This window comes from Schistocerca piceifrons, chromosome 5 (genome assembly GCF_021461385.2).
Source record: "Schistocerca piceifrons isolate TAMUIC-IGC-003096 chromosome 5, iqSchPice1.1, whole genome shotgun sequence".
Classification (NCBI taxonomy): Eukaryota; Metazoa; Arthropoda; class Insecta; order Orthoptera; family Acrididae; genus Schistocerca; species Schistocerca piceifrons.
Window position 1 is genome coordinate 414,303,472 of NC_060142.1, and position 14,030 is coordinate 414,317,501.

The 14,030-nt window shown below is 45.8% G+C and overlaps 1 protein-coding gene across 1 annotated transcript in view; it reads right to left on the minus strand.

The window, feature by feature from the left end:
- LOC124799042 (C-Maf-inducing protein-like) overlaps positions 1–14,030 on the minus strand; it is a 939,973-nt gene that overhangs the window by 495,750 nt on the left and 430,193 nt on the right. Inside the window, exon 2 of the mRNA XM_047262580.1 lies at positions 6,189–6,317. Coding sequence (XP_047118536.1) covers positions 6,189–6,317 — 129 coding nt within the window. The remainder of the gene's footprint in view (positions 1–6,188; positions 6,318–14,030) is intronic.

Consider the following 14,030-nt stretch of genomic DNA (forward strand, 5'->3'; position numbering starts at 1 on the left):
TTGCAGATGATGCAGTTATCTATAATGAAGTATTATCTGAGAGAAGTTGCATAAATATTCAGTCAAATCTTGATAAGATTTAAACAAGGTGAAGATATTGGAAACTTGCTCTAAATGTTCAGAAATGTAAAATTTGACACTTCAAAAAACGAAAAGATAAGAACACCTCAACTCCTCCAAATCTACCTCTCTTCAGCAGCATCATTTTCACAATCCAAATCAAATAACGCACAGCACAGAAGATAATATTAAGTACCGCTACGCTACTTCTTAATGACACATTCATTCATGTAAGCTGTATTTGTGACTTGCAATGCAAAAATTTTCGGAAACAAAGAAATATCAGGGACCAGCTACAAGTCAGAGACTGTGCACTTCGGCGCAATGGACGAAGTAATGTACAGTACTTCGCACTCGGATATAAAGCGGCTGCAGTCGGGCGGAGTGAGTGAGAAACAACCGGTGCGTGAGCATGTTTAAAAGCAGTACTTTCAAAAGATCGTAACAGCGTGCTACCAGAAATACGGCCCAAATTTTTCTGCAGTCTCGATTTCTGGGGTTGGTATCTTGCAAATGTGCTTTGTTCACCTCAAAGTATGAGGTCAAGTTGATGCAGTCTCTTTGTCAGCGCAAATCTCAGAGAAAAGGAAATCATTATTTTCATTCACTGATAGTCTAGGAATATCCTGAAGAAAGTAAAGAATAAAAGTTCTCTTTGTAGAATTCGCACTTTATTACGCGTTGACCACAAAAGAATATGCATATACAAAGGCGTGCTGAATTGAAGTGGCGCGAAATTTTTTATTCTCTTCTCAGTATCGGCTCTAGTATTACATGTCATGCAAATTATTTGGTCGACAATCCCGCTTCACTGACGCAAGCTGCAACCCTCTGTCGCTTGATGGCCCTGAATTGTAGGATTTAACACGGTGGTGTTATGCTGGTGCGTAACAGAGTTCTCTAGTCGAATTTGTAACCGAAGAAAACGTGCCTCCAATTGAAATCCCTAGAAGAATGAAAGCTGAGTACGGTGATGATTGTATCGGTATCAGTAATTGGCCACGCTGGCTTGTTCCTGCTCATAACGAAGTAAACGGTGGTGCCACGCTGAACTTGTGTGACAGAGTTCGGGATTGACGGCCGCGTACGGCAACCGACGAGGCGAGCCCATCAGACAAAATCATCACATAACACACAAACACTATTCTCAGAAGTGTGGAATATCACGAGGGCGTGTCCAGACCATCACTGTGGAACTGCGGAACGGAAAACTGTGTGCACAGTGGGTCCTCGAAAGCTCATTTCTGTAATGAAGCAGAGGAGACTGGACGTCTGTCAACAATCTATTTTGCGTTTAAAGCGTGAGGGTGATGTTTGTTAACAACACTGTGAAGGTGATGAAAGCCGTGTCCACCACTTTGACTCCGAAACAAGATATCATCAATGGAGTTCCGCCACAAAGGATCACCAACGACAAAAAAGTTCAAGACCATGCCACCAGCAAGCAAAGTTATGCTCATAATGTTCAAGGATGTTCCTGGTGTGATGTACTTGGAATTCATCCGTAAAAGGACCACCATATATTCTGGGAGATACTGCGAGAGCCTCAGAAAACTGAAAGTAAGAGTTGAAGAGCTCTTCCACACACTAAGCACCCTCTTCTTCAGCAGCACAATACCAGACGAAACAAGACCGCTGCGACATATGCAACAATCCGATGCCTTGGTTTCTCTGTCATCGATCAACCACCATACAGTCTCGACTTGGCCCCATCCGATTTTCATATGTTTCCTCAACCTAAAGACCACCTTCTAGAAGATTTTGATGGTGATGAAGCGGTGCAAGCAGAGGTGAGGTAGTTTAACAATCTACAGTGACGGTGTCAAAAAACTGATCTCTCTTTGGGAAAAATGTTCTTCGTCAGGGTGACTATGTCGAGAAACAAATAATTAGACACGAAGAGTAAAGGTGTAGAATATTAATAAGTTTGCTTTATATAAAAAACCTTTAGAGTTTCGACAAGAAAAATTCGGAAGCATTACTTTTCAGCACGCGCGTGTATATGAACGGTCGTCAGATTAATGTGACCATCACCTATGTTCGACGTCAGTGTGCAATAACCATTCACAGCAGTGGCAGCACTAGCAGTGAAAGGTGCATAAAGCGTGTCGGGCGAACACCGAAAACACTACAGTACATGTTGTACATTACTGGCCATTACAATTGCTACACCAAGAAGAAATGCAGATGATAAACGGGTATTTATTGGACAAATATATTATACTAGATTGGGTGGATAGATCCTGAGAAATCAGTACCCAGAACAGCCACCTCTGGCCGTAATAGCGGCCTTGATACGCCTGGGTATTGAGTCAAACAGAGCTTGGATGACATGTACAGCTACAGGTACAGCAGCTTCAACACGATACCACAGTTCATCAAGAGTACTGACTGGCGTATTGTGACGAGCCAATTTCTCGGCCACCATTGACCAGACGTTTTCAATTAGTGAGAGATCTGGAGAATGTGCTGGCCAGGGCAACAGTCGAACATTTTCTGTATACAGAAAGGCCGTACAGGACCTGTAACTTGCGGTCGTGCATTATCCTGCTGAAATTTAAGGTTTCGCAGGGATCGAATGAAGGGTAGAGCCACGGGTCGTAACACATTTGAAATGTAACGGCCACTGTTCAAAGTGCCGTCAATGCGAACAAGAGGTGACCGAGACGTGTAACCAATGGCACCCCATACCATCACGCCGGGCGTTACGCCAGTATGGCGATGACGAATAAACGCTTCCAACGAACTTTCACATCGATGTCGCCAAACACGGATGCGACCATCATGATGCTGTAAACAGAACCTGAATTCATCCGAAAAAGTGACTTTTTGCCATTCGTACAGCCAGGTTCGTCGTTGAGTTCACCATTGCAAGCGCTCCTGTCTGTGATGCAGCGTCAAGGGTAACTGCAGCCATGGTCTCCGAGCTGATAGTCCATGCCGCTGCAAACGTCGTCGATCTGTTCGTGCAGGTGGTTGTTGTCTTGCAAACGTCCCTATCTGTTGACTCGGGGATCGAGACGTGGCTGCACGATCCGTTACAGCCATGCGGATAACATGCCTGTCATCTCGACTGCTAGTCATACGAGGCCGTTGGGATCCAGCACGGCGTTCCGTATTACCCTCCTGAACCCACCGATACCATATTCTGCTAACAGTCATTGGATGTCGAGCAACGCGAGCAACAATGTCGCGATACAATAAACCGCAATGGCGATAGGCTACAATCCGACCTTTATCAAAGTCGGAAACACGATGGTACGCATTTCTCCTCCTTACACGAGGCACCACAAGAACGTTTCACCAGACAACTTCGGTCAGCTGCTGTTTGTGTATGAGAAATCTTCCTTTCCCCATGTCGGCACGTTGTAGGTGTCGCCACCAGTGCCAACCTTGTGTGAATACTCTGAAAAGCTAATCATGTGCATATCACAGCATCTTCTTCCTACCGGTTAAATTTCGCGTCTGTAGCACGTCATCTTCGTGGTGTAGCAATTTTAATGGCCAGTAGTGTTAATACGGAAACGGAGCGATTTATCTGACGTCCAAAAGGGCATAATCATTGGCTTTCGGGCCAAGGGTGGAAGCATTTCCTAAACAGATAATTTCGCAAACTGTTCACGTTGTTAAAATCTACGGTGCATGGTAAAATGTCGCTATCCAAAACCGGCGCCGAACAAACGGTGGTGCATTGCGGGGTATAGATGACAGGGGTGAACGACGGTTGCGGAGATGTGTACTGGCGAGTAGACGTGCAACTGTTGACCAGCTTACCATCCAGAAGAACCAAGGGGCTACCAACACTGTCCCCTCAAGACCGTCCTGCCTCCTCAGCAGACGCCTGATTCATGCATTCATGCTGGCTAATGTTCTTCAGCGACGCAGGCTGGAGTTGCAACCCAGTTGCGCAACTGGATATCTACTGTATGGCAACAGGTGACCTTTTCAGATGAATCAGGTTTTATGATCCATAGGAGAGATGGCAATTAGCGTGAAAAATCAGAAAGTAAATACCTTGCAATAATCGTCGCAAGGGTCCAGGCAGGAGGAGGTAAGCCGGCCGCTGTAACCGAGCAGTTCTAGGCGCTTCAGTCCGGAACCACGCTGCTGCTGCGGTTGCAGGTTCGAATCCTGCGTCGGGCATGGATGTATGTGTTGTCCTTAGGTTAGTTAGGTTTAAGTAATTCTAAGTTCTAGGGGACTGATGACCTCAGATGTTAAGTCCCATAGTACTTAGAACCATTGAACCGAAGGAAGTAACGTCTGGGGAATGTTTTCATGGCATTCCACGGGTGATCTCTTCATTCTGGAAGGCCCAATGGATCGGCATAAGTATGCTTCTATCCTCGGGAACCATGTCCATCCCTGCATTCAGTTTGGCTTTCCTCGGCAGGAGAGTGCTGCGTGTGACACAACTCACTGTATACGTGCGTTGTCCGAAGAGCACTAGTATGAGTTTACCGTACTCCCCTGGTTACAAAACTCCCCGGATTTAAACCCAATAGAGAATCTGTTGGGCGCCCTCGATCGGACTGTACGCGTCATCGACCCTCAACCGAGAAACATAGCGCAGCTGTGCTGGCTACAGCACTGGAGTCGTCATGACCCAACATACCTGTTCCTTCCGGAACTCATTGACGCCATTGCTGCACGTCTCGCAACGGTCCGCGCTTCAGAAGGTGGTTATTCAAGCTTTTGAATGGACAGTATGTATTCGTGGGTGATAAAATCAAAAAAGAAAAATTATGAACAGTCGTGATGGTGAATACTATAGTCAAGCCAAAGGAAAGCCGTAGTAACTTTCCAATCGTTACAGTATGAAATCAAGTCGACATCAGCAAGCAGCTTTAACGAATTACTTTAAGGTAGTATTCCGATTTCATGAAAGCCTTTTCAGTTATTTGCTGTTAGTAGTTCGGTTTTGTCAGATGTGTACATCTTTCACGCTGTGTTTTCTACCCCAAAACGTTCCGCTGACCACTCATTATTTCTACACTACATCAATACTCCGCAAACTGCCTTTCGGTGTTGGCGAAGGGTACTTATGGTCCGACTGTCTTTTCTCCCTTTTCCCGTTCTATTCGTGAATGGTGCGTGGGAAGACTGACTGCCAACAAACCTCTGTATGACATCTTGTTTCTCTGATTTTCTTGTCGAGATCATTTTTAAGACATACGCGGGGGGAGGTAATGTCTTTCACGACTCTTCTTGGAAAGTATTTTCTCGAAATTTTAACCTTAAATGCCTCTGTGATGCGCAAAGCCTCCGTTGTAGCGTCTCCCAGTGGAGTTTGTCGAGCATCTCTGTAACATCCTCGCGCCGAATAAATCATCCCGTGACAAAACGCAACTCTCTTCGTTGGATCTTCTCTATATGTTTTATAACTCCTTGTTGGTAAGGGTCCCAGACTGATGTACAGTACTCAAGAATTGGTCGTACGAGCGTTTTGAAAGCTACTCCTTTCGTGACTGAATTATATTTGCTTTTAAGATTTTCCCAATGATTGTCAGTCTTGCATCTACTTTTACTGCTGCTTGTTTTATGTGATCAGTCCTCCTTAGGCCGCTCTGGATGTGTGCCGCTACGTATTTTACAGTGGTTTCCAGTGACTTGTCGCCAATAGTGTAACCGGCCAGTAGTTGATCTCTTCGTCTCTGTACGCGCAGTACATTACAGTTATTTAATTTCAGAGTCAACTGCCACTGCCTACACTAGGCATCGATCCCCTGCAGCTCTTCCTGGATTTCTCTACCATCTCCTGGCGTTGCAACCTTCCTGCAGAAAATGGCATCGTCCGCGAGCAGACTCACGCAGCCTCCATTGTCATCCAGTAGATCATTAATATGTGACACTCCCTAGAGTTTCTCCAGAAATTACCTCTACACTTGACCTGTTTGGTTCTATCTGCATAAAGTCCTGTACCACGTTTCACAACTCTGCAACACGATGGCCATTGACATAAACCTACAATTTTGCTCGTCTGTCCTACAACCCTTCTTGGAAACTGGAACGGTCTGGATTCATGTTGAATAATTACATAAGCTTGTGGAATAATCACATTTAGATGTAGTCAGTTTCCAGAGTTACTGTGCTCGTGGCGCGTTTAAATACATAGCTTTGTGACTGACCTGCAATAGCAAAGAGCCGTCGGCGACCACGATGCGGATGCAGAACTTGTGGCCGGCGTCCCAGCGAGCCACCACGTACACCTCTTCCATGCTGGAGTACGGCACGGACGTCTCCATGAAGCCCGTCGGCTTTAACAGACAGAAGCAGACAGCAATCAGTACGTGATTTAATGAGGCGGGAACTCGAGACATGATCAACAAGAAATGAGGAAGCTGCCCCCTCACACATTTGTTTCGCTTTTGACTTATATTTACACTTCTGGCCATTAAAATTGCTACACCACGAAGATTACGTGCTACAGACGCGAAATTTAATCGACAGGAAGAAGATGCTGTGATATGCAAATGATTAGCTTTTCAGAGCATTCACACAAGGTTGGCGCTGGTGGCGACACCTACAACGTGCTGACATGAGGAAAGTTTCCAACCAATTTCTCCCAATGGCCTCGTATCACTAGCAGTCGAGATGACAGACATTTTATCCGCATGGCTGTAACGGATCGTGCAGCCACGTCTCGATCCCTGAGTCAAAAGATGGGGACGTTTGCAAGACAACAACCATCTGCATGAACAGTTTGACGTCGTTTGCAGTAGCATGGACTATCAGCTCGGAGACCATGGCTGCGGTTACTCTTGACACTGCATCACAGACAGGAGTGCCTGCGATGGTGTACTCAATGACGAATCTGGGTGCACAAATGCGAAAACGTCATTTTTTCGGATGAACCTAGGTTCTGTTTACAGCATCATCATGGTGGCATCCGTGTTTGGCGACATCGCGGTGAACGCACATTGGAAGCGTGTATTCGTCATCGCTATACTGGCATATCACCCGGCGTGATGGTATACGGTGCCATTGGTTACACGTCTCAGTCACCTCTTGTTCGCACTGACCGCACTTTGAACAGTGGGCGTAGCATTTCAGATGTGCTACGACCCGTGGCTCTACCCTTCATTCGCCGGCCGAAGTGGCCGTGCGGTTCTAGGCGCTGCAGTCTGGAACCACGAGACCGCTACGGTTGCAGGTTCGAATCCTGCCTCGGGCATGGATGTGTGTGATGTCCTTAGGTTAGTTAGGTTTAACTAGTTCTAAGTTCTAGGGGGCTAATGACCTCAGAAGTTGAGTCCCATAGTGCTCACAGCCATTTGACCCATTTTCTACCCTTCATTCGATCTCTGCGAAACTCTACATTTCAGCAGGATAGTGCACGACCACATGTTGCAGGTCCTGTACGGGTCTTTCTGGATACAGAGAATGTTCGACTGCTGCCCTGGCCAGCAAATTCTCCAGAGATCTCACCAATTGGAAACGTCTGGTCAATGGTGGCCGAGCAACTGGCTCGTCACAATACGCGTCACTACTCTTTATGAACTGTGGTGTCGTGTTGAAGCTGCATGGGCAGCTGTACCTGTACACGCCATCCAAGCTCTGTTTGACTCGATGCCCAGGCGTATCAAGGCCGTTATTACGGCCAGAGGTGGTTCTTCTGGGTACTGATTTCTCAGGATCTATGCACCCAAATTGCGTGAAAATATAATCACATGTCGTTTCTAGTATAATATAGTTGTCCAATCAATACCTGTTTATCATCTGCATTTCTTTTTGGTGTAGCAATTTTAATGACCAGTAGTGCAGAAACAATCTGCTGTCACTGACAAAAAACACTCACCATCGATCGCATCGACTGGGATCGACAGCCGCATGACCACACTGGACATGTCGCGCAACTCATCGACTTTTACTCCGTAAGCGAATTAACAAATACGCTTTCATACACACACTAGACTGTAACATTCTTGAATTGGCACATATTATCCATTGGTATAAGTAAATATAATCCCCACCCCCTGATTCTGAACAATGTGTTTAAGAGTCTTCCATTGGTTGTAATGAAGTAAGTGGAAATACCGTCGTAATGTTCCCCCAACGGGGCTCCCTCGGCCTCACCAGTAACTCGCCCTGTAATTATCTGCAAAGACCCTGATTTTACAGTGGGTCCAAACTCTCATAGCCCGCTCTTATTTTAAGAGTAAAGAATGGAAAGTGTAACGCAAATAATGAAAAAAAATCTTTGACACTTATCACGCTAGGCTTCTTGAGGGGTGATGAAAATAATTACTGTCAGTATAATTCAGAGGAGAAACGTACATAGCTTTCCACTTTTTGTCGATTTGTGGGTCCTTTCAGACAACTTCAGTGCGTTCTGTGCTCTCGAACAGAACAGTGAAGGCTGGGATTGAGTATGAAGAAGTTATTTGCATATCTGAATGCAGAGGGTAGTTTAAAAATTATACACTTAGCGCGGATGTCCGTGCTGGAGGAGTAAGGACATTTCAGGTGTATTCCATTGTTGTTGCAGCGTACTTCGCAACAAACCATCTTGGCAGCAATATAGTCAATATTCCTCTGGCCGCAGGGTGTAGATAGGATGGCTTCGGTACGACTTTACAGCAATTGAACCGACAAACTGGTCGTAATTTTGAGACGATGTTGCTGACTATATGAGGAAGGTCCACGAAGGCAAATAATGTTGTGGTGAAATGCAAAGGAGCAGCTACGGTCCTCGCGTTTATCGTAACGTTAGATAATATTTAAAGGGTTCCACTTCCAGCTAGGTCAGTTGCAAAATAAAAAGGGGAGAGTTAACAAGCTGTTTCCGACAACATGACGAGGGACAGACCACAAAAAGATTAAAATCTTTGACGCTGGCTCCTCTTTCATTGACAGAGCTCTCAACGTCACGCCTGAATTTTCCGCCGTTATGAGTCTGGCTCTCATTTCGTGTATCATCACATATAGTAACCACATAAAAAAAAAAAAAAAACACACACACACACACACACGAATTTTCGAAGGTTGCAATTCATAACTGCGACTGAGTCACCATAGTTATTATCAACCGCTAAGAGTTATGGCCCAGCACAATGGTAAATGTACAATCCTGACGTGTAGAAGGCCGTAGGTTCGAAACCCGTCAAATGTAATGAATTTTTTTATTTCTGTATCTAATCAAAAGAGTCTGGTTATTATTTTTATTCAATTAAATTGTTTAAATGTAACTTTTTTATTTCTAATACTGTGCTGCGTTATTTCTTTATCGTAATGGCTTTATTTGCTCTAATTTTTTATCCTATCATTCTTTTCTCGTTTGGAATCTACCTGAGTCACCTATAATCTGCAACCAAATGCTAACGAGGACTGCTCATAGCCTGGTAACTCGGAAGCTCGTGTAGTGTGAGGATATTTTCAGCTAACCAACGATAGCGAAAAATTACAGTTTGCTTTTAACGCTGAGACTGAATTATTTTAGTTTGCTCGTAGAGGTTAGCTTTAATTGCCGTGAACAAAGCGATCGCGATTTTAGTTCTACGGCAGACTATTGGCCGTTTTTCGGATACGTCGCATTTCGCGAGGTCGTCGTTAGCTTAGGGCAAGAATACGAGTATAAATGGAGAGCTACAAAACGTGTCGTCCGTCGCAGTTTGGTCACTGGTCACATAAAATCGGCGGTCTACAGAGCCTCTCGCATTTCTGACATACCTCGCGGCGTCCACTTCCAACATTGCTCCGTATTGCACGTTAACTGCATTTGCGAAGTGACTCGCCGTGATTTTGTGTCATCTATAACCGAGCGGCAACCGGCAGCCGATGTGGTAACACTGTAGCGGCAAGTGACAGACGTCGACCATCAAGTAATTTTAATCGGTCTATGGTGAAAATTACTTTGTGACTGGCGACCCGCTCCGGCTTCGCACGGGTAGCATTAAGATTTACGGCCAGACGGCTGGTCTTGCGTAGCGGTGATACATTATATACAGAAACCTTCTCCGGAAACAGTCTGTCTGTTACTGAAAACTTTATCAGAATCCCCACAGTAGTTCCATCACATGCGAACAGAATAACGCGGCGGTGGACATTTTAATGTGCTTACGTATGTAGTGACGTAAAGATATGTAGTGACAGAAAACGGCGGCGGGGGCTTCAATTTATAATACGTGGGCTATTCAGAAAGAAAGGTACGATCGGGTGCGAATGGAAAACACAGTGAAAATCTCATGAAGCCTGGCACAGATGTGTTGGACAGTATCTCTACTATGACCCTCGATCGCGTCACGTCGCACTTTTCAAAAATGTTCAAATGTGTGTGAAATCTTATGGGACTTAATTGCTAAGGTCATCAGTCCCTAAGCTAACACACTACTTAACCTAAATTATCCTGAGGACAAACACACACACCCATGCCCGAGGGAGGACTCGAACTTCCGCCGGGACCAGCCGCACAGTCCATGACTGCAGCGCCTAAGACCGCTCGGCTAATCCCGTGTGGCAAAATGGCTCTGAGCACTATGGGACTTAACATCTGAGGTCATCAGTCCCCTAGACTTAGAACTACTTAAACCTAACTAATGTAAGGACATCACACACATCCATGCCCGAGGCAGGATTCGAACCTGCGATTGTAGCAGCAGCGCGGTTCCGGACTGAAGCGCCTAGAACCGCTCGGCCACAACGGCCCGGCTCGCTCTTTTCAATTCTGAACGCACAGTGAGCACGTTAAGATGCCTGGAACAATAGAATCTCCTGCCAGGTATGAGAGCCTAGTGAGAGATTTCGCCTGATGTCATGCAACCCACGTAGCATAGCTGTTACGCGTATCCTTCTTCGTGACAATTCTCGCTCGTACTGCTGGGGCAATGAGGATGCTCCTGCAGGATTTTCCATGGGAAGTCTTTGGTCACCCACACTATAACCCCTAATTGACTCCCTCTGAGTTTGGCCTCTGCTTACATGAACCGCTGGCTAGGAGTCAACTTTTGGCACAGACAACTAGCTGTAAACCAGAGTAGAGAATTAGCAGAAAGCATAGACGGCTACCTTCTATGACGAGGGTATTGGAAAGTTGGTATAACGCTACGACAAATGTCTAAGCCGGAGCGGCGATTATGTAGGGAAATAGCCCTGCTGCAAATAAAACATTTTCCATTTTTACAGTGATTTCCACTTCGCGACCGATCGGACCTTACTTTCCGAATAGCCCTCGTAACTTACAGATAACACGGAGTGTAATCTTAGCAGGGGTTAACATCCTTGGTTGTCCGCGCTAAAAATCACGAAAACTACAGAGAACGACGGAGCAAGAGAAGTAAGACACCACGACTTTGCGTCCTGAGACTGGGCTGTCCACCCTCCGGCCTATGTTCTCCGCCTGCCGACCAAGTATGAGAGGGGAGGGTCCCAGAGTGGAAGTGTTGACGGTGGTTGGGAAGTAGGCGACCCCGTTTCTCGGAGTTTTATTTCCCCGCAGGCAGCGCCGACCTCGCCGAATTTTGGGGCCGCACGCCTCCAGCACCGGCGCCACTGACGCGAGTTCTGCCTGGCCACGGGATGATAGCTAATCGATCGCTGTAGGCCGCGCCGACGCCGGGCCGCGCTGCGTAAACTAAGTCCCTCATCCCCAGCCCGCCGTCCACGAGCCAAACCAACACTGAAGTTAATCTCGGCGGTCTTCCCCCACCGCAGATGCACATCCTATCTCGTCCGTTCCTCTGCGATGAAACGTCAACACTCAGCTGCCCAAAGACCTTTCTTTACCACAGACGCACGCTCAGCTCTTTCCTCAAGGGAAGAAAACTGCAGTGAAGCGAAGTGTCTCAACATCGTCAGTACGAGTCACTAAATTACCGCTCTCTATTGAAACTAACAAATGATTTTTTTTTTGAACGAACTGACGTAAGAAGCTTGAACGGACATTCGTAAACGATTGACTAAACACGCCTTCTACACTGCTTCAAATCGCTAAATAGCGAGAATCCATTAGCTATAATTATTTTATTGTCGCGTTTCGGGCAATAGTGCACCATCAGAAATCAAAAACAAACTCGATATAATGTATCGTGTCAAGTGATAACTCTACTAAAATAGTTATTATGATGGGCTATACTCCAAAGGCGTCAGTAGAGTATTTATAAGAGGTGGATTCTTGTTATTTAACGATCTGAAGCAGCGTTAAGGGCGTGCCGAGCCCTCCTGCCCGACTGTGTCGCAAGTTAAAGATATTTCAAAACGAGTCAGTCATTCGAAAGTGATATCTTCAGCAATATAGAAGCAATCATCTTGCTACTGTGGGAAGCTCCTCTTGCCACTTTTCCTGGTTTGTCAATTATTTTTTTAATTGTTCCTCTTTTGAACATCTTGCTCTATTATACATAGTCAAGCACTTTTTATGGGTCTATGAACCTGTCTTGATTACATTTCCGAATGCCAAACTGATTATCTAACATAACCTTAATCTTCTTTTTCATTCTTCTGTTTATATTTCTTGCCAGCAACTTGGAAGCACGAACTATTAAGCTCGTTGTGTAATAGTTATCGCACTGTTTTGCTCTTGCTGTATTCGGGAATGTGTGGATGATATTTTCTCGAAAGGCTGATGCTATGCCTCTATACTCGTCGATTCTGCACTCCAACTTTCCTAGTCATTTGGATGTCACTTCCCCCAATGATTTTAGAAATTTTATCTATTGCTTCCCCCTTATTTGGTCATAAGCGTTACAAAGCTCATTTATACTCTGACTCCAATACCGAAACCCCTGTAGTTTCCAAATGCTGTTAGAATATGTGTTAATTGAACAGCCTTGTAGTTTTTTGGGCACCCTCTTACCCTCTGCCATGCTCCCGCCCTCGGAAGAAGAAAAACAGTCCCTCAGCAGTCTAAAGCGTCACGATCTTCCCTTTCACTATCTACATTTCTCCATCAGTATAAATGCCTTACAACGTCTGTCTTCAAAACACTACCTGTCTGGCCTCAATGCTTTGCTGCGTTTCTGTTACGTCCAACACATTCCACCGAGCGAGGTAGCACAGTGGTTAGCACACTGGACTCGCATTCATGAGGACGACATTTCAAGCCCGCGTCCGGTCATACAGATTTAGATTTTCCCTGATTTCCGTAAATCGCTTCATGCAAATTCCGGTGTGGTTCATTTGAAATGGTACGGCCGATTTCCTTCCCAATCCTTCCCTAATCCGAGCTTGCGCTCCGTCTCTAATGACCTCGGTGTCGACGGGACGTTAAACACTAACCTCCTCCTCCACACCTTCTGAATTGATGATCTGAAAGATCCAAATAGTATTAGTCCAGACGAGGATTCCAGTCTGCCCCGTCCCGTCCGCCAGTTCCCAGACGGCGCCCTACGTCACGAAGCAGCAACACCGCGAGGCGCGAACATAAACAGAATAACAAACGGTCGCCAACAACTGCCGGGCAGCGCTAATGATGGACACAGCGAAAACACAGCACGCAGCAGTTGGCGGCCGATTCGCTGCAAGCCGCCAACCATCGATATAATAAAATTAGGCAATACTCTCCTCTGCCTCTCTACCCTTCGGGCACAAACAACAATCGAGTATTTATTCATGTACTCACCACCAGACTTAGCTGTGAGACACAATTTACGGAAGTACATTTAAGCAAGAATCAACAACGTAAGTCGTATACTGAAAGGAGAAAGTTTCCACGTCTTTCGAAACATCGTTTCTTTTATTTCGTACTGTTCTATACCCACGCTCAATGAATTCATGTGAATTGGTCAGGAAACTGATAATCTTGAAGTGTTCCTATGTGGATGAAAGTCCCTTAATGTCCCTAATAAACCAAATCATTGTGATCACTGCCCACCTCGTCGTTGGATGCCACCTGGTACCGTTGCGTGCACTGGACTCGCATTCGGGAGGACGACGGTTCAATCCCGTCTCCGGCCATCCTGATTTAGGTTTTCCGTGATTTCCCTAAATCGCTTCAGGCAAATGCCGGGATGGTTCCTTTGAAAGGGCACGGCCGA